A 25,545-nucleotide genomic window follows, 5' to 3' on the forward strand; every position below is an offset into this window, starting at 1 on the left:
TGCTGTGGCTTTTGTGCTTCCTGCTCTTGCCTTTCCCTTCACTGTCCCATGTCCTGCCTTGCTTCCCCAGCTCTTCCCTCAGCCACTGAAATGCCCAAATGTTCTTTATTCCCACACCCTCCCTGAGAGCAGCCCTGGCAGGGGCTGAGGCTGCCATGGAGTTCCTTGGGTTGTTCTCAGAATCCCAGAGTGGTTGGGGTTGGAAGGGACAGTGAAACCATCCAGTCCCACCCCTTGCCATGGACAGGGACACCTTCCCCCAGGAGGGATGTTCAGCCTGGAGAAAGGGGGGGTTCCAGGGAGAGCTCAGGGTCCCTGCCAGGGCCTGAAGGGGCTCCAGGAGAGCTGGAGAGGGACTGGGGACAAGGAATGGAGGGACAGGACCCAGGGAATGGCTCCCACTGCCAGAAGGCAGGGCTGGATGGGATATTGGGAATGGGGAATTGTTCCCTGGCAGGGTGGGCAGGCCCTGGCACAGGGTGCCCAGAGCAGCTGGGGCTGCCCCTGGATCCCTGGCAGTGCCCAAGGCCAGGCTGGACACTGGGGCTGGAGCAGCCTGGGACAGTGGGAGGTGTCCCTGCCATGGCAGGGGTGGAACTGGAGGATCTTTCAGGTCTTTCCCAACCCAAATCATTCTATAATGCTGTGGGTCTGTGTGGGCAGGATTGTGCAGGGTCTGGGCTCTGTTCTGCTGTGTGAGAACAGGAATGGGCTCCACTGATGAGTTTGGTGCTCCAGGAAGTGCTGGGTGCTGAAGAACTGCCCAGGCTCAGCCAGAGCACCCTGGGTTGTGTCTGTAGGGAAAAGGAGACATCCCCCACAGGGACAGCGAGGAGAGAGAACTCTGACAGAGGTTCAGAGAAGAGATCCTGCTTTTCAAGGATTTGATACTCACAAAAGCTCTGTGTTTCTCTTTAAACTTGGGATCTCTAGAGAGGAGCAGCCCCTCACAGCTCTGCACTGGTTGCTGCATGAGCTTTTCTGGGCTGCATGGCAGGACTGTCAGTGAAGCTGTCAGGAGAGCCTCTGACATCAGCTTCACAGAGCACCTGTCATGATGAAAACAGCCTTGGGTAGTTAATTAATCCTTCTGTAGATGGAAGGCTTGATGTGCACCAGCAGTGCTGTGGGATCTTTCTCAGAGGGAAATAAAGTCTGTGACAGAACCATGGTGAGCAGGGAGGCTCGTTATCCTTCCAGTTCAATTCTGCAAGGCAAAATAAATCCAGTCTTCTGCTTGGTGGGTGTGTGTGTGTGTGTGTGTGTGTCAGGACTGTTGCTGACAGGCTCGAGATTCTGTGCAGTGTGTGCAGGGTTGAGTGCTTGGCAGGTTCAGTTCAGATGTAATGTAATATAGTAAGAATAATATATTATAGAATAATATATTATAGAATAATATAAAATAATATAATATAATCAATATAACATAATTAATATAACATAACATAATATAATAATATAATTATGTATACTATATAATAATATGTATAATATATTATATACTATATACTATATATTCTATAAATATATATAATATATAATATATTATAATATAATAAAATATAACATAATAGAATAGAATAATAACTAATAGTAATATAGTATAGAATAATATAGTATAATAAGTAATTAATTAGCATTCTGATAGGATGGAGTCCTCCTCATCATTTCTCTCCTTCGTCGGGGGCCCATGGTGAGCAGGGAGGCTCGTTATCCTTCCAGTTCAATTCTGGAAGGAAAAAGAAATACAGTCTTCTGCTTGGTGGGTTGTATTGGAGGGTGTGTACAGTTGGGGATGGATCCCTGGGGAATACCAGGGAATGCCACTTCCTCTGTGTTGGGGAAGATGAAACAGGAAAGCCTTATAAATATGATTGTCTGGCAAAAGATTTTGAGAATATAGAAACTATAAGCAAGATTGAAATGAAAGCAAGCTTTGAGATCCCTCAGTTACTGAACAACTGGAAAACAATGGTGTGGCCAGCTGAAGATGATCCCCTTTTGATGGAACAACACCCTCTGCTTGCAGACAGGCCCAAGGGGCAGAGCAGACCCTGCCAGCTTGGCAGAAGGGGCCCAAAGAGGAGTTTTTAGGGTTTAAAATGTGACACAGTATGGTAATGTAATGATTCTTGTAGGCTGTATGGAAATGCTATAGAATTTGTGTATTGTACTAGATTGGTTAGTGAGAATTAGAATATTCAACACAGAAGAAGATTTATTGTATTGGAATGGGAACCTCACTCTCTTAAGCTTTTGCTCTCTTGCCCTTTTGCTCTCTTCCCCTCTTACTCTCACCCTCTCATCTTCTCTCCCCCTCTCTTCTCTCAGTCCTGCTCTGAGCTGTGCCTGGCAGCTCCCAGCAGGGCCCTGCACCCAGGCCCTTTTCAATAAACCCCAAGTTCCTGACCTGGCTGCAGAGATCTCTCATCTCCATCCTCCCCCCCTGACGCTCCTACACTCTGCTTACAGGATGGGGAAGTCCCTTCCCTCGAAACAAAATTATAAATCCGTGCAGCACAGGAAGGGTGTGGAAAGCCACCAACCCTGTTGTGTGTCCCCGCAGGTGTGGCGGGGCACGCTGGCCCGGCTGCGCTACCGGCGGACGCGGGCGGCGCTGACCATCGTGCGGCACTACCGGCGCCACAAGGTGCGCGCCCACCTGCGCGAGCTCCTGCGGCGCTTCCGCGGCGTGCGGGACCTGCCCGACCGCGGCCGCTCCATCCCCTGGCCCGCCCCGCCCAAGGTGCTGCTCCGCTTCCAGGAGGCCCTGCAGGACATCTACCACAGGTACGGCCCTGTTTGTTGGGGAAGGTTGTTGGAATTAAACACCGAGAGCATGAGACTCCTAATCTCAGGGTCGTGGGTTCATGCGCCATGTTGGGTGACAATATATTGGAATTAAATACCAATACAGCTGGATGGAACGTGCCTGGGCTTGTCTGGCCCTTGCTGCTTGACCAAGGGTGGCAGCTGTGGTGGTTTCACCTCAGGGACACCTTTGGCTGGCTGGATGCTGCAGCTGGCACCTGGGACAAGTCCAGGCCTGCAGGAGCTCAGGTTTACCTCTGGCAGAGAGGCTTCAAGGCCAGGTGAAGGAAAGGAGTTGGTTCTGATGGAGGGTTTTGATCCAGAGCTTTATTCCTGGCACACAGGCCTCTGAATGCAGCAACAGCTCCAACAGAACGGCCAAACCGTGTGGTTGCTGTGTCTTTTAACCCCAGGGAGAGGGGGGAGGGAATGGGTAGGGATCCCACCAACCAGGTAAAGGAGGGGAAGTCTCAAGGGACAAATGACACCTGAATAGCCCAATGTCCCCAGGGCTGAGAGGCATCGTTTGAACTTCACCAATCACACGATGCCCTTTCTGGAATGCCAAGATTGAGGGACAGCACTCAGTGGGGGCAAGGGAGGGAAGGGAGAGGGTATTGGCACACCTGGGGAAGGAACCAGGATAACTGAGACAGGCTAATACATCACACTGCAGCAGAAGATGAAACAGGAAAGCCTTATAAATATGATTGTCTGGCAAAAGATTCTGAGAATATGGAAACCATCAGCGAGATTGAAATGAAAGCAAGCTTTGAGATCCCTCAGTTACTGAACAACTGGAAAACAATGGTGTGGCCACTGAAGGTGATCCCCTTTTGATGGAGCAACACCCTCTGCTTGCAGACAGGCCCAAGGGGCAGAGCAGACCCTGCCAGCTTGGCAGAAGGGGCCCAAAGAGGAGTTTTTAGGGTTTAAAATGTAACACAGTATGGTAATGTAATAATTCTTGTAGGCTGTATGTAAATGCTATAGGATTTGTGTATTGTACTAGATTGGTTAGTGAGAATTAGAATATTCAAGACAGAAATAGATTTATTGTATTGGAATGGGAACTTCACTCTCTTACTCCCTTACTCTCTTACCCCTCTTACTCTCTTACCCTCTCATTCCCTCTCCCCCTCTCTTCTCTCAGTCCTGCTCTGAGCTGTGGCTGCAGCTCCCAGCAGGGCCCTGCACCCAGGCCCTTTGCAATAAACCCCAAGTTCCTGACCTGGCTGCAGAGATCTCTCATCTCCGTCTGTCCCAGCTGTCCTACCCCCCAATGCTCTGACACCTGTTTTAGTGTGGTTTTATACTTTGCAATACTTTGAAGTAGTTTTGTTTTGTATCCCCATGTTTTCCCAAATGGTTTATCCCAGTCTGTACCCCCCTCCCTTTACCTGTGTAATCCCTCTCCCAGGATGAGACCATCCCCAAACCCCCACCCTGGCTCTCTGTCAATCACTCAGCCTCCCATCCCCTCCATCTAGAGGCTTCGGTCTGGGACGTGGAGTGATGAGCCAGAGGCCAGGGGTCAGCCCCCCAAGCCTTGCCCCATACACTGTCCTAAATGTCCATCCCCCAGTACCCATCCCTTAGGGTCACTCATTGGTTGGTAAAATGTTCTCTACTTTGGGTTTCCACCTCCCTTTAAATGTAACCTTGGCACCTCTCCCGGGGCTCTTGGCAGGAGCCCCCTGAGGTGCAGGAGCTCCCTTGGGATCCTAATAAAACCTTGGATTAACCCCTGCTAAGAGTCGGCCCTTTATCATCTACCGCTGTCTCTGGAGTCTCTCCTGCTGCAAAGGCGCCCAGCCCAGGTGCCCTCAGCACCCTCGGGGCACACACAGAGAGTGTCTGCCCCCAGCCCAGGTGCCCTCAGTACCCTCGGGGCACACACAGAGAGTGTCTCCCCCCAGCCCAGGTGCCCTCAGTACCCTCAGGGCACAGAGAGTGTCTGCCCCCAGCCCAGGTGCCCTCAGTACCCTCAGGGCACAGAGAGTGTCTCCCCCTTGTTTGCCAACTCAGGACTGGCCGAGGGTTCCTGAGAGGCTCACAGAGGGACACAGACACAGCCCCCCATGGCACAGCTGCTGCAGGTTTTAGTTTTTGTGTTTTTCAGGTTCTGTGCTGCTTTAGTGGGTAGGTCTGGGCTTCATATGAGGATGTGAAAAACGCCAGTCACTTGTTTTGAAAATTTTAAAAGTTCAATAGTAATAAAATGGTTATAAAAATAGTAATATAATTAGCGTGAAATAGTAATATAATTAGAGTAAAATAGTAATATAATTAGAGTAATAAAAATTTGGACAATTTGGATTAAGACAATATGAGACAGTAGAAACAAGGAGTTACAGACAGTCAGGATACCTTTTTCTGGGCAGCACGAACCTGAAGAAGGACCCACATTAACGGAGGATTAACCCTTAAAAGCAACAGCCTGTTGCATATTCATACACTTCATCCATGATGCATAAATTCCATTCAAACACAGGATTCTGTCTGGTCAGTGTCAGCTTCTTCCTCTTAATCCTAAAGGCATTTTCATGGCTGAGCAAGGTGGGAAGAAGTTCATTTCTTCTGATAAGGGAGCAATAAATTCTCTTTCTCTGAAAGATTTAGGTGTCCTGTGGCTGCTATCTCGCTGCGAGTCCTTTCTTTTAAAAGTATCTTACATAGCATAGTTTCTGTTTTAACATTTTGTTATAACCTAAAACTATATTTAACACACTACTAAAAAATTAATCTAGCATAACTTTCTAACATAACACATATAATATTCATTTGAATAATTGTGAAAAGCCAATCATAAAATACACATTTTTCACAAAGGACAAATGATCCAAATCTCAGGCCCAAGAGCATAAACAATGTGGGCTGAAGAGAGAAAAACAAGGATGGGACTGCATAACCTAAAGCTGTAATTGGACAATTAACTCTAATATGCTAATAGACCAAAACTTATAAAATTGTGAGACCTCATGACTGATGGGGTATTTTATGACTATTTTGGGTTCACCTGGGGTGCAGCCCTGGCTGGGCTCTTGTGCTGCCCAAAGTGGATCCATTGAGGCCTCCTAATAAATCCCTATTTATTCTTTAGCTCTGTCCAGTCTCTGTTTTAGGTCAGCCTTCACAAGACATCAGTCCCAGGGACATCTGGCTGAAGGACATGATTTGGGTGTCACTGGCTTCATGCCCTTGACCAGGCAGATAATTCTGATCCAAAGATTTATTGTTGAATCACAGAGCCCCAGCGTGGTTTAGATCTTAAAGCCCATCCAGTCCCACCCATGCCATGGACAAGGGCACCTTCCCCCAGACCAGGTTGTTCCATTGTGATAAACATTGTGTTTCCTTCCTTGGCCCCTTTCTGGTTGGTTTTGAAAAGAAGGAGCAGCTGCTATTGGATGGGGGGGAGGAGAAAAAGAATCTTCTGGATTTCCTCAAGATTTCTTGCAGTAACCCAGTGTTTTTGTGCAGTAAAATGAGTGATGTTCCCCTTGTCACCCATGTTCTGTTTGCAGAACTGGTGTTTGTACCTTCATTAAACTCCCAGTATCTAAAGGCTGGTGATTTTTTTCCTCTGGGAAGCTGTAGGCAAAGTACTTACAATTCCAGTTTGAGAAATGATGACTTCTGAAAGTGGCTGAATGAGAGAAATGTTGGCTGGAGGGGCTTTCAGAGACCTCCTGTCCAGCCATCAGCTTGCAGGGCAGTTCCAGCAGCTCTAGATCAAGTCAGCTCTGTTATTTTCTCCAGCTGTCTCTTTCAGGAGAGACATCCATCCACCCACAGCCTGGCTGGGGAGAGAGTCCTGCTTTCAGAATTAGCTTGGTTATCAGAACTACAGAATTTTAGCTGCTAAAAAGCCTTTTTACAGCTTTAACCCTTGAGTTCTGCTGCTGCTGAAGGCTGGGGTGTGGTGTGGGGCAATGCATGGGCTGCCCTGCCCTGTTCCATTGTGCACTTGGAACTGAGGGGCCAAATTCAGCTGTTAGAGGAGAATGGTGCTGTAAATGAGCCCAAAAATGGCCTTGCACACATTTGATTGCCAACAGATGCACCAGTGGTTGACTTGTGGGTGTGGGATGGGTAGTGACGGGTATTTATATATAAATACCTTTTGTGAAGGTATCTATATATACCTTCATATATGTATATATATTATATATATTATATATTTTTAATATATTCTATATTATAATGTGTTTTATATATTATATACATAAAATACTAATATGTATGAATATATATTCAAATTATATTATATTATATTATATTATATTATATTATATTATATTATATTATATTTATTATACAATACGATGCAATACAATTGTGAAGGTATTTATATATACCTTCATATATATATATATATTTTATATATTATATATTTTAATATATTGTATATTATAATATGTGTTTTATATATTATATATATAAAATACTAATATATATGAATATGTATTTTAAATATTATATTATATGATACAATATGATACGATATGATACAATATGATATAATACAATACAATATAATATAATATAATACAATACATGACTTTAAAACATCAGCTGACCTTTGCAGCTTGGGGAGTGCCTGGGCAGGACTCTGAGGTGTCCTTGTGGTGCTGCTCTGGCAGCAGGAGTCCTTCCTGGCGAGCTCCAGGCTGAGGCAGACCTTGCTCTTGCTTTGGTGGCAGGTGGAGAGCGGCCGAGCTGATCCGGAGCGTTCCCCCAGAGGTGCTGCCTCAGCTCAGGGCCAAGGTGGCTGCCATGGAGCTGCTGAAGGGCCACAGGGCTGACATTGGCCTCCAGAGAGCCTGGCAGGGCAACTACATCGCACTGGTGAGTGAAGGGATCTGGGCTCAGGGGGCTGGAAGGGGAAAATTCTGGAAAATGAGCGTTGGTTTATTGGGAGGGGAAGTACTTAGATGTTTCCTCTGTTCATGTGGGTTCAAAATCTTGACTTCCACTGCACTAGGAGAGATTTTTGTGAATCCTGAGCAGCACTAAAGCAGTGCCATCAGCTGTCTCTGCAAATGGGCAGAGCCAGACTTCACTGGGAGACTGAAATGCTGGGTAGAATGGAAAACACAGAGACTGAAAGAAATTCTCTCTAGGCAGATTTGATTGCTTCCCTTTACTCCATCCTCCCTTGGAGCATTTTGGTGTGTCAAGGTTTGGTTTCCCAAAGCACAGAAGGGTGGAGGGAGCCATGTTCTGAGCCTGTCTCTGCTTTTCCAGAAACCAGACAGCCCCCAGAGCTCAGGCTCCTTCACCCCCGTGGCCAACGAGCTGAAGCGCAAGGACAAGTACATGAACATCCTCTTCTCCTGCCACGTGCGCAAGGTAACGGGGCTGGGGTGTCCAGGGACCAGGAGGTGACCCTGGGGTGCTGGCACAGCACTTCAGAGCACTTCCAAGGAGCTGCATCAGGGATTTCTGGGTGGAGCAAGGTTGGGTGGCTGCTGGGGCTTCATCGTGTCAACTGTTGAGGCCCTGCCCATGCAGAGTGCTGGGACTGAATGGTCTTTAAGAACCCTTCAACCCAAACCATCCCATGATTTCATGATAAAATCAGTTCCTTCTGCATAACTGGGTTGTGTCTGATGGTTTTTTTGTAGCAGAATTGGGTTTTTTGTTAACTTGGTTGGAAGGTTTAAACAGCTAATTAAAAAAACAGACTTGTTTATTGTTGTGGGTAGGTCCTAATGATGCTGGTTGGAAATATCTGTCAGGGAAGGATATTTTTAATTTTACAAAGCCAACAGACAAACTCAATTTCAGTGGCAGGTGAGTGCTGTGGGTGTTCAGGTGTTTTTAAGAAGCTGTATATTCTTTTTATTTGTAAATACTGCAGTTGGTCCCCACAAGCACAGTTATTCCTTCTGATTCTGCAGATCTAGACAATTCATGCTGCAGCACAAAATCTCACTTTCTAATAAAACTTTGCAAGTGGCAGTGAGTTGTATTGTTTATTCAACAGTGATTTGTGTTCATAAAAATAGAAATCTCTTCTTGCTTTCCAAGCAAAATTATCTCAGTGGAGTTTGGTGTTGCTGTGACCACGTTCTCTGTGAGGATGGGGTTCACAGAATTAAGGGAGGAGCCAGCCAGTCTGAATCCAAACTTCCTCTTTACAACCTCACAGCTCTTGGGCTGAACCTCCCTGAGGGACAGAGAAATGCAGAATTTCCCCTGGCTTTTTTCAGGTTAGGCTGAAATCAAAATAATTCCTCTTCTAACTCATTTAATGAACTGATTCCAGTTGCAGCTTCTGGCTAAACTGGGATGACTGTAGAAAGGACAATATTCAGTTCTTAGAGATGTGATGGAATGATGGTGATGGCATCACTGGGGTCTGTGTGTGATGGACACAGTGTGGGAGTTTTATCTGGTTCATTGTTATGCAGCTCTCCAGCCTTCACATCCTTGTGTTTCTTTTGCTCCTGGTCCTGCTCTCAAGGACAATCTCCTGTGCAAGCACAGGGCAAAGCAGATTCCTGAAGCACAGATCCACATTTCATCCTGTTCATCCTGTCATCAGACAAGGGTCAGAGCAGCATTTGTTGGTTTTGGTGTATGGAGGAATCTCTGAGCATGCCATGTTTCTGTACTGTGACTGTGCTGGAAAAATCCAGTTTTTGTGGGTTTGTTGCACTGAGATGCCAGCACTTCAATAGTAGAAGCAGAATGGGGATGGAATAGGTGTTACCCATCATAAAGTGGATTTCTCCTGAGCCTGAAAAGCTTTCAGTGCTCTCAGAGGCAAAGCTTTAAAGCTGTGGGTGCATTTCAGCTCAGCTGAAATCACAAATATTGCAGGGTTATAGCCTTGCAGCCATATGGGTTTTAAATTATCTTGTAATTTCTTTTAACTTTTGAAAGGTTAAATTGTTGCTTTCTTTTCACAGAGAGGTAGGACTTGTATTGTAAAATCAGGGTGTCCCAATGTAGGGAATGATTGGCAGCTGACTCCACTGGTTCAGAAGGCTGAACAATTGCTTTATTAAACTATATAATATTACATGATACTACACTATATGAAAGATGCTGTACTACAAAGAGTATTAAAGAATACTGAAGAAAACTCATGCTTGAACTCCTGACAGTCAGGACACAATTTTCCCCAATTGGCCCAAGGAAAATTTGGCTCAATTTTTCCCCAATTGGCCAAGGAAACAAAACAATCCTCAGCAAAATCCAACTGACAAATCACTTCAGGTAAACAATCTCCATAACACGTGTGCAAAAACAACAGGAGCAGCAAGCAGAGATAAGAATTGTTTTCCTCTTTTTCTCTCTGTGCTTCTCCAGGAAAAACCCTGAGAGAGAGAATGATGGCTCTCTGTTCAGAGAATGTGAATGCCACAGTCCAGATCCCCTGCTGGCCTGCTGAGTTAGGGATCCCTGGCATGGCTTTGGAGCCATCAGAATTTCCCGTCTCTGGAAGAGTCCAAGGCCAGGCTGGAAGGGGCTTGGAGCAGCCTGGGACAGTGGAAAGTGTCCCTGCCATGGCAGGGGTGGCACTGGGTGGTCTCTAAGGTCCCTCCAAACACAAACCACTCCATGATTCCATGATCCCAGCACTACTGAGGGCAGGGCTGCACTGTGCCATCTCATGGATGTGTAAGCCTGGTGATTCCAGAGCATCTCCATGTCACAAAAGCAAACTCTCCCATCCAAAGCCATGCTGGGGTATGGCTCCTTCCTCAGGGAACCGTTTGTCTTCTGCTTGTACAGACAGGAAATGTCCAAGGGAGCAGAGCAATGAACACAAACACTGCTGAAATGGGAAGGTTAACAGGAGAAGGATTTGACATTTGAGAATTTAGCATTTCCCTTTCCAAGCAAGGCACTTCCTCAGGTCAGGTTTCTGGATGTACTGAGCAGAGGTGAGAGCTGTTGGGCAGGAGTGACTCTGCTCTGACTGCAGGAGCACAGCTGGGAACAGCCTTTGCCCTTCCCAGGAAACCATTTCCATCCTAAGCTCTTTAAAATCAAAGTCTTTCTCTTGTCAGAAATACAAGTTTTGGCATCCTGCCTCTTAGCCCAGAGTAAGGGCAGTCCCTGGGTGACCCTCAGTGCTGGGCCAGGGGGAATCTCTCCTCATTGCTGCATTCTTCCCTTTGAATTTTTAACAAATACATTTTTAAATGAATCATCAGGTTTCTTCTCTTTAGCCTTGACTTCCCTATGTCCTACCTGTTGGATTATGGGGTTTTTTTTTGATTTAGAGATGGGGTAACTGAGAGGTGTTTTAAAAATTTTTATTTTATTTTTAGTTTTATGAAGGTGTATATATATACCTTCATATATGTATATATATAATATGTATTATATATTGTATATTATAATATGTGTTTTATATATCATATATAAAAATACTAATTAATATAATATAATATAATATAATATAATATAATATAATATAATATAATATAAATTTTGTTTTTTATATATAACAAATATTGCCTGTAAATCCATTTCCCACATTACCAAACCTTATTGGCCCAGGGTGGCACGTGGTGCTGGCACGTGCAGCCTGGCCCAGTGCTCAGGGCACATTTGTCACATCTCTCATGTTAAACCTGGTTCCTGTGGGTTTGCAGGTTGTGTTTGATCTCTGCTGAAAATTCACTCACGTGAAGCTTTAACAGGGGCCTGCAGAGTGAATTATAGAAATGAAATTGTAATTATCAGGTGATTTCATTGCTTCCCTTAAATAATTCTCCTGAACAAAGCAGCAATTGACAAAAAAAGGCTGCTCGAGTTCATCCGTGCTGTGTTTTCATGATTCAGCTTATTTGAGGATTCCTGAACAAAAACTGTGCTGCTCCTGCTCTTCCCTGACACAAGAAGCTGTTGGTGGGAAGGTGTTAAAGGGCACTTTGGTGAGCTGGGCTGCATGTTTTATTTCTGAAGCAGCATCAGCCTTCCTCTGTGGCTTCCTTCAGCTACTGAGTCACCAAACCACATGTGAAACAGTTGTTAAGTGTCAACAGCAAGTTCAGGTGTCAGCTTTTGGAAATATTCAGTCTAATGCACTTCTTTCCTTGCACAGAAAACACATTAAAAGCAAAAATACTGAGCAGCTTGAGCAGACAGAGGTGGAGCCCAGAGCTCACCTATTTAAACACATTTATGGGTAGAGCAGCCCCTGTGACCTGTCAGATATTGGCTCATTAAATTCATTGACACAGAATGTTTTTAACTTTTTAACTTTAATGATGACTGACATTGATCTAATGAATTCTTCAGGAAGAATTTAGAAGATTCTAGATCAGGAAGAACTTCCTGGAAAGGGTGGTCAGGCCTTGGCAGGGGCTGCCCAGGGAGGTGTTGGAGTCCCCATCCCTGCAGGTGCCCAAGGAGCACCTGGATGTGGCACTCAGTGCTCTGGGCTGGTGACAAGGTGGGGATTGGGCACAGGTTGGACTTGATGGGCTGGGAGGGCTTTTCCAGCCTCAATAATTTTGTGGTTTTAACTCCAAATAGTAAATTTATTCCAGGAACTGCTCTCCAAGTTTTGAGCTGCTGGTAAAGTTTTCTTTGCCTGTGTGGGGGCCCAATTTCAGCAGCTTGAGCTGAATAATAATGGGGGGCTCTGTTTGGAGCAGTTTTTACAGGAGGGCTGGGAAAGGCTTTGAAGCCTTGCTGAGGGGAGGGGAATGAGCTGTGTGCTTGCTTCCCTGCAGTAGGCACAGGTAGAAACGGGTCATTCCTGCCTATGGAAAAATCCATCTTTTCTGAGCATTGTGCTGCTCTTCACTTTTTCAAAGGAAATTTTCAAGATTTTTGCCTTAGGAGAAACCAAATGCATATTTCATGCAAACCTCCAGATTTTGTTGGATCACCTAGGAAACATCTCTCTCTCTCCATTTTCTTTAGAATAAGGTTTTTCTTCCCACTTGTCACTTGTGGCACCAAGCTCCTTTGACAGGATCATCTCTTTCAAAGGCCTCTGCCCTGCAGTGTCCAGAAGCCACTGACAGAAACTTGAAAAACTTCCTTGAAGATTTTTCAGCTCTTTGCCAGATCTTCATTTCCCCCACGAGCTTGTCAGGAAGCTAAATTAGGACTGATTCACATTTGGATCAACAAGATATAAATACAGAATGCCCAGAAGGTGCAGAGAACACAATGCTGGGAAGGGCTGTTCCCCAGGAGGGAATGAGCTGTAGCTGAAAACAGAAGGCCTGTCCTTACTCCTACAAGGCCAATAGTGGTATTTGCACTGTGAGTGCAATTTTGACTGCAAATTTGTGAGTGCAAATTTGTGTGAGTCCCTTCTGTGCCTGCTCCCCAGTGGGACAGTTTGTACTTTAATTCACAGCAGGTATTATTTACACAAATGCACTGTAGGTGCACGAGGCACCTGGAGCCTCCTCTGCTTGGAAAAAGCTGGAATGACATGAGATTTTGCTCCTCAGGTGAGATGAGCTGCTGGGCCTCTCCTTTGGTACATTTCTTTAGCTGAATTTTAATACTAAATCCAGCAGGGAGCCATGAGAAAATAGTGGGATTCAAACCATGCCTGTAGAACTCCCACAATATTCCACAATATTGGCTTGGAATACAGCTTTGGGGTATTTCAAAATATATCAGCAGGGGCTGAGGGTTAATCCAGGTGTGCCAGAGGCCAAGGACACCTGGTTTGGATCAGAAATGGTGTGGCAGCAGGAGCAGGGCAGTGACTGTCCCCTGAGTCCTGGGGTCAGCTCTGGGCACCTCATGGTGAGAAGGACCTGGAGGGGCTGGGGGTGTCCAGGGCAGGGTCTGGAGCCTCAGGAGAGGCTGAGGGAGCTGGGCAGGGTCTGGAGCCCCAGGAGGGGCTGAGGGAGCTGGGCAGGGGCTGAGCCTGGAGCAAAGGAGGCTCAGGGGCCCTTGTGGCTCTGCACAGCTCCTGCCAGGAGGGCACAGCCGGGGGGGCCGGGCTGTGCTCCAGGGAACAGGGACAGGAGCAGAGGGAACGGCCTCAGGCTGGGCCAGGGGAGATTTAAGATGGATATTGGGAAAATTTCTTCACAAAAAGAGTGATCAGGCATTGGCACAGCTGCTCAGGGCAGTGGTGAAGTCCCCATCCCTGGGGACAGGGGTCAGTGGCAGCCTTGGCAGTGCTGGAGGAACAATTGGACTTGGTGATCTCAGAGGGCTTTTCCAGCCTTTCTGGCTGTGAAATCTGAGTGTGCTTCTCATTTCTGCTTCCCATCTCTGCTTCCCAGGCAGCAGCCACAGGGCCTCCTGCCCTGGGGTGGCTCTGGTGTCACAGCACCAGAAATCTGCTCCCTTTGTCACCAGGGGCTGGGGGTGGGACAGCAGCCAGGCAGGGTCACGGCAGTGCCCAGGCAGTGTTCACTGTGTCAGACTCTGCAAACAAATCACAAAAAATCAATTTCTTGATTGATCTGAGCTTTGATCTGAGCTCTGAGGGGCAGATCCAGCTCCAGGGACTGGACTTTGGTTCAGCTCCCAGGACCTGGAGTGTGGAGAGCCCAGAGCTTCCCCAAATCCTGGCTGAGGAACCGGTGCTGCTCTGCTCCAGCACCCAACATGTGGCACCAGGCACTCCTAACCTACTTTCTCAGGGCCATTCAGTGTTTCATAGCCTTTAGGCTTTTTTCTCCCATTCATCTGCTTCCTAAAATAATCCTGGTTACTCAGCATCTCTTCCTGTGAGATTCCCAGGCCCTCAATCATGTTCTTCACCTTCTCTGAAGCACCAGATTCTCCTTCACACTCAGCACCCTGGTCCTTCACAGGCTGTTCCAGGTGAACCATGGCTCCCAGGACATTATTCCCATGTTATTCCTTGCCTGTGCCAACATTCTGCTTTTTCTGAGCTGCCTCATGTCTCTGTGCCAAGATCTCTCCAGAGCTGTCTGAAATCATCCTCGGTTGCTTTTTCTGAGTCAGTGCCGTTAATGTAAAGCTGTCACAGAGCTCTCCAATTTGCATTTTTTTGCCTTTATCTGCTCTGAACTTTGTCACTCTGCTGCCTCCTGACTGAGGATATTTAAGTTCTCCCGTTGTCTCCTGATTTCACCCTGGAAAATCCTATTTATGTTCATCCTCCTCACGTCTTACCCTTGTCTCCCCTTCTCAGTTGATTAATAAATATCTCAGTGACTGTGATACAACCATGACTCTGGTTTTGCCTCAGTGAAAAACAATTTCTACTTTGTGTCCTACTTTCTTAGACATTTCCAGCAAACCTTTGCATCCTGCCTGGTGAGTGTTTATTGCTGAGGGGCATCCACCAGCCTGGATGAGGTGGAGCTCCAGGGAGAGCTCAGAGCCCCTTCCAGGCCTAAAGGGGCTCCAGGAGAGCTGGAAAGGGACTGGGGACAAGGGATGGAGGGACAGGGCACAGACCAAGGATGGTCCAAAGCCTCAGGTCTGGGCTGTGCCAGGGCAGGGATTCTCCATTTGGGGTTCCCAAAGCTCCTTGGCAATGTGGGGACAACAGCCTGAGCTCCACTTGACAGGGCTTGATTGTGCCTGAGGGAAGCCTCTGGCCTTGGTTTGGGTGAAAACTGGAATTTCCCAGGGTGCCACAGCTCTGCTGGATGACTGGGAATGTTGCTCCTCTGTCTCTTTTGTATAATGGGATTACAGGGACCATGTTCCCTTTTCAGTGCTCCAAGGTCCAAGGAGAAAACCTGTTTAGGAGCTGTGTGGGTTTGGGGTTATTTTGTGTGAGTTTGGGGTATTTTTGTGCAAGTCTGGAGTATTTTTGTGTGAATTTTGGCTGTTTGTGAGTTTAGGGTGTTTGTTGTGTGACTTGGGATATTTTTGTACATGTTTGGGGTATTTTTGTGTGAGTTTCAGGTATTTTTATGTGAGTTTGGGGTATTTTCGTGTGACTTTTGGCTGTTTGTGAGTTTAGGGTGTTTGTTGTGTGACTTTGGGGTATTTTTGTGTGAGTTTGGGGTATTTTTGTGTGAGTTTCAGGTATTTTTGTATGACTTTTGGCTGTTAGTGAGTTTAGGGTGTTTGTTGTGTGACTTTGGGGTATTTTTGTGTGAGTTTCAGGTATTTTTGTGTGAGTTTGGGGTATTTTTATGTGACTTTTGGCTGTTTGTGAGTTTAGGGTGTTTGTTGTGTGAGTTTGGGGTATTTTTGTACAAGTTTGGGGCATTTTTGAGTGAGTTTGGCACTTGGCACTGCCCAGTTTCATTCCCTGTGTTCCTGCAGAGGTCAGTGGGACTTACAAGGTGTTTCTGTGCAGGTGAATCGCTTTAACAAGGTGGAGGACAGGGCCATTTTCATCACTGACAGACACCTGTACAAGATGGACCCCATGAAGCAGTACAAGGTGATGAAGACCATCCCCCTCTACAACGTGAGTACAGCCCTGGGGATCCTCAGCTGGGGCTCTTTCAGGGCAGTGTCTTTACTCTGTAGCTCCATTTTCTTGTCCATAACATGGAAAAAGTCTTTGGCTTGCAGTTCCTGATATATTTAATGTCTTTATAACAGTTACAGTGCAGTTATTGCAGCACCAAAGCAACAGGGAGGGATTCTTGGGGTGTCCTGGGCAGGACCAGGGGTTGGACTGGGTGATCCTGGTGGGTCCCTTCCAACTCAGGATATTCCATGGTTTTATGATTCTGTGATCATATTAGCTTTTAATTTTGGTGCATAAAATAAAAGCTAAACCCCAAACTGCCTCTTACAGTTCTCTGCTCCCTCCCTGTATCAGTTTGCTTTGCTGTGTGCAGGATCCTGGCCCTGGCAGGGGTTGCCATTTCACAGCAGCTTATGCCACTGTTCCTGTGTCTCTGAGGGCTTGTCTGATCCTTCAGGTTGTGCTTGAATTTATTTATTTAGATTTTTTTCTATTTGTTCATGTTTAATGTAAATCTTACCAAAGCTAAACTCAGAATTACAGTCAGGTCTGGCCTTGGGGTAGCAGGGTGGAGCTGCCAGGCAGTGGATTAGCAGGGATGGAAGGGGTGGGCAGCACCTCAGCTTTGCTCCCCATCATCCTGGAGCAGGGATTCAGCTGAGTCTCCCTCAGCCTGGGGTGCTCTGGTTATCTCCAGCCTCCAGAGCCTGCCTGGCTGCTGGGAAATGCCCTGCACAGATTTTCTGGGATGTTTGCATTTGGAGAAATGACAAACCTGGCATTTCTGTACTGCTGGGAGGGCTGAGATGGGATTAGGGTGAGGGTGAAATCTCATCTGCAGATGTGGAGGGGATGATTAGCTCAGGCTGCATCCATAATGTTGGGTTTAGAGTCTCCTCCTGCCCTCCTTGCTGGGCACCCAGCACAGAGTATCCATGGAGTAGCTACTCCCAGTAGGAATGCTGGCTGCAGCAGGCAGTGTCTCCATGGCAGTGCTCTTGTTTTGAAAGGAAGCTGCCCTGAGCAGCTGCTTTCCTGGCTGCTGTTCTGGCCCAGCACTGGTGTCTCTGTGCTCTGAGGGGCTGGCAGCACAACCTGCTGTGTGCCAGGGGCTGTGTGCCCGTGGAAACCGGGGTGCAGACACCCCCAGCCTGGTGAACAACAGGGTGCAGACACCTCCAGCCTGATGCAAACATCCCCAGCCTGGTGCAAATATCCCCAGCCTGGTGAAAAACAGGGTGCAGACAAACCCAGCCTGGTGAAAACCAGGATGCAAACACCCCCAGCCTGGTGAACAACAGAGTGCAAACACCCCCAGCCTGGTGAAAACCAGGGTGCAAACCCCTCAGCCTGGTGCAAACATCCCCAGCCTGGTGAACAACACCCCCAGCTTGGTGAAAACCCCCCAGCCTGGTGAACAACAGGGTGCAAACACCTCCAGCCTGGTGAAAACCAGGATGCAAACACCCCCAGCCTGGTGAAAACACCCTCAGTCTGGTGAACAACAGGGTGCAAACCCCCTCAGCTTGATGCAAACATCCCCAGCCTGGTGAAAAACCCCCAGAATGGTGAAAAACAGGGTGCAGACAAACCCAGCCTGGTGAAAACACCCCCAGCCTGGTAAAAAACAGGGTGCAGACAAACCCAGCCTGGTGAAAACCAGGATGCAAACACCCCCAGCCTGGTGAAAACACCCTCAGTCTGGTGAACAACAGGGTGCAAACACCCCCAGCCTGGTGAACTCCCCTCCAGCCTGGTGAAAACCAGGGTGCAAACCCCCTCAGCTTGATGCAAACACCCCCAGCCTGGTAAAAAACAGGGTACAAACCCCCCCAGCCTGGTGAAAACACCCTCAGTCTGGTGAAAACACCCTCAGTCTGGTGAAAACCAGGCTACAAATACCCCCAGCCTGGTGAACAACAGGGTGCAGACCCCCTCAGCTTGATGCAAACACCCCCAGCCAGGTGAAAATCAGGGTGCAGAGAACCCCAGCCTGGTGAAAACCAGGATGCAAACACCCATGGCCTGGTGCAAACACCCTCAGTCTGGTGAACAACAGGGTACAAACACCCCCAGCCTGGTGCAAACACCCGCAGCCTGGTGAAAATCAGGGTGCAAACATCCCCAGTCTAGTTAAAACACCCCCAACCTGGTGAAAACATCCCCAGTCTGGTTAAAACACCCCCATCCTGGTGAAAATCAGGGTGCAAACATCCCCAGTCTGGTTAAAACACCCCCATCCTGGTGAAAATCAGGGTGCAGACAATCGCAGCCTGGTGCAAACACCCCCATCCTGGTGAAAATCAGGGTGCAAACACCCCCAGGCTCCCAGCAGAGCTCAGACACCCCCACACTCCCAGCCTTTTAGCAGAGGGGTTTTCCACACCTGATTTTCCAGGTGTTCCCTCACAGGTGTTTTGTGGTGATGTGGGCAAGGCAGGGTTTTGTCTGTCAGGATTTCTCACTATTGGTTTCTCCACCTTTACCTTAACCAGAGTGTCCAGGTCACTGAAATTCACTGAGTGCAGGATTAATGAGGGATAAATCTGTGTTTGTCACAGGTTTAGGACAATGTCTGTTTTACCTGTGTGCCTGATGGGTGTAAAGGTGCAGATTGTACATTTACAGCAGCACAAAACCAGATCGTTTGTCACCTGAACATTTCCCTCTGTAATCCTTAATGCCTTAAAAATGAGAGCTCAGCAAGTCAGGTACAATTTCAGAAAGAAATTTCAGAAATAATATTACTAAGAAATGTCAATAATTGTTGCTTTTTCACCAATAAAAGATGTGTTAAAAACAGAATATCCATTCCTACAGAGAGCCCTAGGGCAGGCTCTGTGGTGATTCTGTGTTGGCTATTTTGGCTGTATTTTGGCTCAGTATTCATTGTATTTAGGCTCTGTGTTGTATTTTTGGCTCTATGTTGTATTTTGGCTGTATTTTGGCTCATTATTGGCTGTATTTTGGCTCTAGGTTGTATTTTGGCTGTATTTTGGCTCAGTACTGGCTGTATTTTGGCTCTGTGTTGTATTTTTGCTCAGTACTGGCTGTATTTTGACTCTGTTGTATTTTGGCTGTATTTTGGCTCAGTACTGGCTGTATTTTGGCTCTGTGTTGTATTTTGGCTGTATTTTGGCTCAGTATTGGCTGTATTTTGGCTCTAGGTTGTATTTTGGCTGTATTTTGGCTCTAGGTTGTATTTTGGCTGTATTTTGGCTCTATGTTGTATTTTTGGCTGTATTTTTGCTCAGTATTGGCTGTATTTTGCCTCTGTGTTGTATTTTTGGCTGTATTTTGGCTCTATGTTGTATTTTTGGCTATATTTTGGCTCTGTGTTGTATTTTGGCTGTATTTTGGCTCTATGTTGTATTTTTGGCTATATTTTGGCTCTATGTTGTATTTTGGCTGTATTTTGGCTCTATGTTGTATTTTTGGCTGTATCTTGGCTCTGTGTTGCTCATGTGGCTGTTTGGAGCTCCTCAGGACAAGAGCAGTTAATGGTCTGTGCAGAGAGGTCTCTTGCTCTGAGAATTCTCCCATTTCTGCAGTTATAAATCAGTTTTATGGGTAGATGTGCAGTTATTCCCCTCAGTAACTACCACAGCCAGTTTCTTTGACCTGAGCAGGAGCCCTTGAGATTCCAGGGGTGCTGGAGTGCTTGGCACAGGAGGGGTGGGTCCAGCAGATCCTCTGCTGACCCATACAGTTGTCAAGGTAACATTCCAGGATGGAAATTTGATTAAACCAAGCTTTGGTAGATTCTGTGGTGTAAAATTCCAGCTCTGCTCACAGCCTCTCCCTGTACCTGCCCCTCCTGCCCTGGGACTGGGGTGGGCACTGATCCTGCTGGTGGATCCAGAGCCCCCTGAGCTGTAGGAAGGGGAGAGGAGGAGAATTTGGGGTGCCTTTGCTTTATAGACAAAACATTTCACAGAACAATGGGATTGAATTTGGATTGGAAGGGATCTTAAAGCCCACCCAGTGCCATGGCAGGGACACCTTCCACTGTCCCAGTGTCCAACCTGGCCTTGGAAACTTCCAGGGATCCAGGGGCAGCCCCAGCTGCTCTGGGCACTCTGTGCCAGGGCCTGCCCACCCTCACAGGGAAGGATTTTTTCCTAATATCCAATCTAAACCTACAAAGCCACTCCATTTGTATTTCTCTCAGATTTAACCCTGGCAAAGTCAATCCTGTTGAGCAGTTGTTTGCTCCTTGTTGTAATTATGGTTTATATTTGTTACCTAATGTTTATATTTGTGTTGGTTTTCCACCCCTGAGTTGCTTTGCACACTCTCCCCATTTTTCTGTGCCTCCTTTCAAGGAAGCCCTTCCACCATGTGGAAGGAGCTGATCAGTGCTACAGAAATTCCTTCATTTTTGGGACAAGAGCAATGGTTTGAAATGCTCTGAAGGTTTTTTGAGGACAAAATGGACAATAGTGGCACCAGTAGTGAGGTGTATCCATGGAGCAGCCCTGATGAGTGTTCTCTGGGAAGAGGGATGCTCCTTCCCATGCCCAGGGCTGGAATCCTCTGCCTGTCAGCCTTTCAGGAGTGCCCTGCCAGCACAGCAGCATCCTCAGGGGTGGTGTTTCCATGGAGATCTCACTGGAGACTGTCAGCTGATGGCTGCTGCACACACAAACTTGTTTTCAGCTGAGGAAATCTCTCCCTGCCTGCCAGAGCCAGGTTTGCCTGGAGTCCCCTCCTGTCCCTGCCCAGTGCCAGCTCTGCACTGGGACAGGGGAAGGGGCTGGGAACTGAACCAGGTTTGATTTTCCTTGGATGGAAGGAAGGGATTTTTGCCAGTGAGGGTGGGCAGGCCCTGGAGCTGGGGCTGCCCCTGGATCCCTGGCAGTGCCCAAGGCCAGGCTGGATGGGGCTTGGAGCAGCCTGGGACAGGGGAAGGTGTCCCTGCCATGGCAGGGGTGGCACTGGGTGATCCTTAAGGTCCCTTCCACCCAAACCATGCCATGGCTCTGGGTGAGGAATGTGCCATTCTCTACCCAACCTGACAAACAGCAGCTTCCCTGGCAGCCCTGCTGCTTTCTCCATGTGGAGATGCTGCTTTGGGGGATCCTCTGTGTGGATTTCTCATCTGCCAGAACTCTGGCATTGCCTCAGAGTACCAACACACACTGATCTTGTTTTTACCTGAATTAAAACCAAGCAGATACTGCCTGAGAGGAATTAAAGGCACCAGGAAGGCTCTTGCAGCCACATCTGCCCTGCACTGGTGAGCACAATAAAGGATGTTCTGCAGAAGCTGAGGATTTTTTCCTGCTCTTCAAGCAGGGCCAATATGAGTGTTGGTAAATACTGAGATAAGCACCTTCTCTGAAATGATTTCTTTTGTGTGGCATTTATTCACTCAGAGTCCTGTAGGGAGGGGTGAAATGGGAAGATTTTGAAGGGCTCTTGGCCTCCTAACAGGGTTCTGTTGAATAATTAATGTTTAAATTGCCTTTTCAAATCCAACACTGCGACTTGTTCATCTTTCACACTCGCTGCACATTTAAAACCTTGATGGCAGCAGTCCCTGTGGTGCTATTGTGCTCACAGGAGGGTATTTAAGCATGCAAATTAATTTTAAGGGACACTGTAAAGCCAGGCAGCTGTCAATGCCTGTGCATGAGGTGGAGCTCGTTGGGAAAGCGTTTCAAACCCCAAAATAGCCTGAACAGGGAATAAACTCCACCTGTGCTGGGGCAACTGGTGACAGGAGGGCCCTGCCTGGGGCTCCAGGGTCAGCAGCTGCTGCCCCTCATTCCTGGGGTGAAAACCAACAAAACCCCAGGGGCTGCACCTTGTGTGGAGTCTGATCCCAAAAATAGGGCACAGCCCAGGCTGCTGGGCTGGGCTGGGCTTTTCTGGGGTGGCTGAGGCATCCAGGGCTGCTGGAGCAGCTTCCTTGGAAATGACACAGGGTGAGCAAAGCCAGGGAGCAGCTGAGCCCCCTGGGAGCCCTGGGCTGGCAGGAGTTGGGAATCTCCACTGGACTGGGGGACACAGGAGCCTTTTCCCCTAAACAAGAGAATAATGAGACTGTAATTTCAACAAAATGCTTTATGGGTGCCTCTGACTTGTAGGGGAATGGGGCTGCCCTCTGCAAATTCCTGGATGGCTCAAAGGAGCCCTTTAATGGACAGGGAAAGTCCTCTGTGTTCTCTCTGTACTCATCATCCTTTCACCTATTTTATTTATTTTATTTTATTATTTTATTTTATTTTATTATTTTATTTTTTCATTCATTATATTCTATTTACTTTATTTTATTTTATTTTTTATTCATTATATTCTATTTATTTTATTCTATTTTTTCATTCATTATATTCTGTTTATTTTATTTCTTTTGTCCCATGTATTATATGCTATGTATTTTATCCCAGTTATTATATTCTATTTATTTTATTCTGTTTTCCTTTCTCTGCTTTCCTGTACTTCCTTTTGAGGCTTTTTTTGCCCTCTTTACACTTTGTTTCCCCAGCACAGATCCTTTTCTTGCTTTCTCTAATATTCATCTGAGTAACCTGTGCTCCCAGACTACCCCTCCTAAAAATTCCCTTTTTTTCCTTTGTGAGATGACAAAGCTTTTGATGAGCCAAGTTCAAAAAGAAAATGCCAGAAAATAAACTACCCAAACCAAACCCTTGCACCTTTTTATTTTGTCAGAAGAGGCAGACCCTAATCCATGCCTGAACATGGCAATCATTGTGGCTTTGCAGGGTTTGTCCCTCAAATTCTTCCTAAATTCTTGTTACCTGCAATTCACAGTGGCACGGACTTGTTCAGGTTGAAAAAAACCTTTAAAATCATAAAATCCAGCAGCAGCAGCACCAAACCACATCCCCAGTGCCTCATGCACACATTGATTGGACATTTCCAGGGATGGAGACTCCACTCCTGCCCTGGGCAGCTGTGCCAGGGCTGTTCCCCCCTTTCAGTGAAGGCATTGTGCCAACAGCCACCTGCCCCTGCCTGGCACAGCCTCAGCCACCTTTGGGTGCCCAGAGTGGGGCTTGGAGAGGCTGCAGGGCAGATGGGGGTGACAGACACTCCTGGGAGGGTGACAGACACTCTATGAGGGTGACAGACACTCCAAATGGGGGTGACAGACACTCGTGTGAGGATGACAGACACTCCTAATGGGGGTGACAGACACTCCTGATGGGTGACAGACACTCGTGTGAGGATGACAGACACTCCTGGGAGGGTGACAGACACTCCTATGGGTGACAGACACTCCTAATGGGGGTGACAGACACTCGTGTGAGGATGACAGACACTCCTAATGGGGGTGACAGACACTCCTGATGGGTGACAGACACTCGTGTGAGGATGACAGACACTCCTGGGAGGGTGACAGACACTCTATGAGGGTGACAGACACTCCTATGGGTGACAGACATTCCTAATGGGGGTGACAGACACTCCTGGGAGGGTGACAGACATTCCTAATGGGGGTGACAGACACTCCTAATGGGGGTGACAGACACTCGTGTGAGGGTGACAGACACTCCTATGGGTGACAGACATTCCTAATGGGGGTGACAGACACTCCTAATGGGGGTGACAGACACTCGTGTGAGGGTGACAGACACTCCTATGGGTGACAGACATTCCTAATGGGGGTGACAGACACTCCTATGGGGGTGACAGACACTGCTGTGGGGGTGACAGACACTCCTAATGGGGGTGACAGACACTGCTGTGGGGGTGACAGACACTCCTAATGGGGGTGACAGACACTCGTGTGAGGGTGACAGACACTCCTATGGGGGTGACAGACACTCCTGGGAGGGTGACAGACACTCCTGTGAGGGTGACAGACATTCCTGTGGGGGTGACAGACACTCCTATGGGTGACAGACATTCCTAATGGGGGTGACAGGCACTCGTGTGAGTGTGACAGACACTCCTATGGGGGTGACAGACACTCCTAATGGGGGTGACAGACACTCCTATGGGGGTGACAGACACTCGTGTGAGGGTGACAGACACTCCTGATGGGTGACAGACACTCCTATGGGGGTGACAGACATTCCTGTGAGTGTGACAGACACTCCTGTGAGGGTGACAGACACTCCTATGGGGGTGACAGACACTCCTGTGAGGGTGACAGACACTCCTGATGGGGGTGACAGACACTCCTGTGAGGGTGACAGACATTCCTATGGGGGTGACAGACACTCCTATGGGGGTGGGGTTCAGTGGTGTCACCCAGGGACGTTTGGGGAGAGCTTTGACCTGGGGTGCTGGGGGAGCACCTGGGGACATCCTTGGGTGTCCTGTGGTCCTGGGGGCATAGCAGTGACACGGGGACACAGCAGTGACACAGGGGCTGCTGGGGAGGGGCACAGCAGTGACAGAGTGGCACAGCAGTGACACAGGAGGTGTCTAGAGAGGGACACAGCAGTGACACGGGGACACAGCAGTGACACAGGGGCTGCTGGGAAGGGGCACAGCAGTGACACAGGAGGTGTCTAGAGAGGGACACAGCAGTGACACAGGGACACAGCAGTGACACGGGGACACAGCAGTGACACAGGGGATGCTGGGAGCCATCCAGGCAGGGTGAGGACTGTCCCTCACACCTCCCAGGCTGCTCAATTCCACAGAGCCACTGTTGTTTGTGCTTGCTCAGCTCCTGGTGGGACACCCACCCACTGCCACCCCTCAGCTCCAGGGGGGAGGTTGGGAGCACCCTGGCAGTGGCAAAGGCACAGGAATGAGGGAATCATGGAATGGCTGGGGTTGGAAGCACCTTCAAGCCCATCTAGTGCCACCCCTGCCATGGCAGGGACACCTCCCTCTGTGGTATTTTTGGGGTCCCCCAACAAGGGGAGGAAATGATGAATCTGACTCCATGTTCTTAGAAGGCTATATTATATTATATTATATTATATTATATTATATTATATTATAATATTAAAAATATTAATAATAAAATATATTAATAATAATTATTATATTACATTACATTACATTACATTACATTACATTATATTATATTAATTACATTATATTATATTATATTGAAAGGATACTTACAGAAGGCTTAAAAAGATAATAATGAAAAACATGTGACTCTCTCCAGAGTCCTGATACAGCTGATGGTGATTGGTCATTAAGTAAAAACAATTCACATGAAACCAATCAAACATGCACCTGTTGGATAAACAATCTCCAAGCACATTCCAAAGCAGCAAAACCCAGGAGAAGCAAATGAGATAATATTGTTTTCCTTTTTCTCTGAGGCGTCTCAGCTTCCCAGGAGACGAATCCTGTGCAAGGAGATTTTTCCAGAAAATCTGACAGTGACATTCCACTGTCCCAGGCTGCTCCAAGCCCCATCCAGCCTGGCCTGGGACATT

The 25,545-nt window shown here is 47.5% G+C and overlaps 1 protein-coding gene across 1 annotated transcript in view; it reads left to right on the top strand.

The window, feature by feature from the left end:
* Positions 1–25,545, top strand: part of MYO1D (myosin ID) — a 169,651-nt gene that overhangs the window by 84,084 nt on the left and 60,022 nt on the right. The window contains exons 17-20 of the mRNA XM_071450741.1: positions 2,567–2,790; positions 7,518–7,662; positions 8,062–8,166; positions 16,049–16,162. Coding sequence (XP_071306842.1) covers positions 2,567–2,790; positions 7,518–7,662; positions 8,062–8,166; positions 16,049–16,162 — 588 coding nt within the window. The remainder of the gene's footprint in view (positions 1–2,566; positions 2,791–7,517; positions 7,663–8,061; positions 8,167–16,048; positions 16,163–25,545) is intronic.

The sequence above is a fragment of the Agelaius tricolor genome, unplaced genomic scaffold (genome assembly GCF_023055355.1).
Source record: "Agelaius tricolor isolate 1412-34295 unplaced genomic scaffold, bAgeTri1.0.p SCAF_31, whole genome shotgun sequence".
NCBI lineage: Eukaryota > Metazoa > Chordata > Aves > Passeriformes > Icteridae > Agelaius > Agelaius tricolor.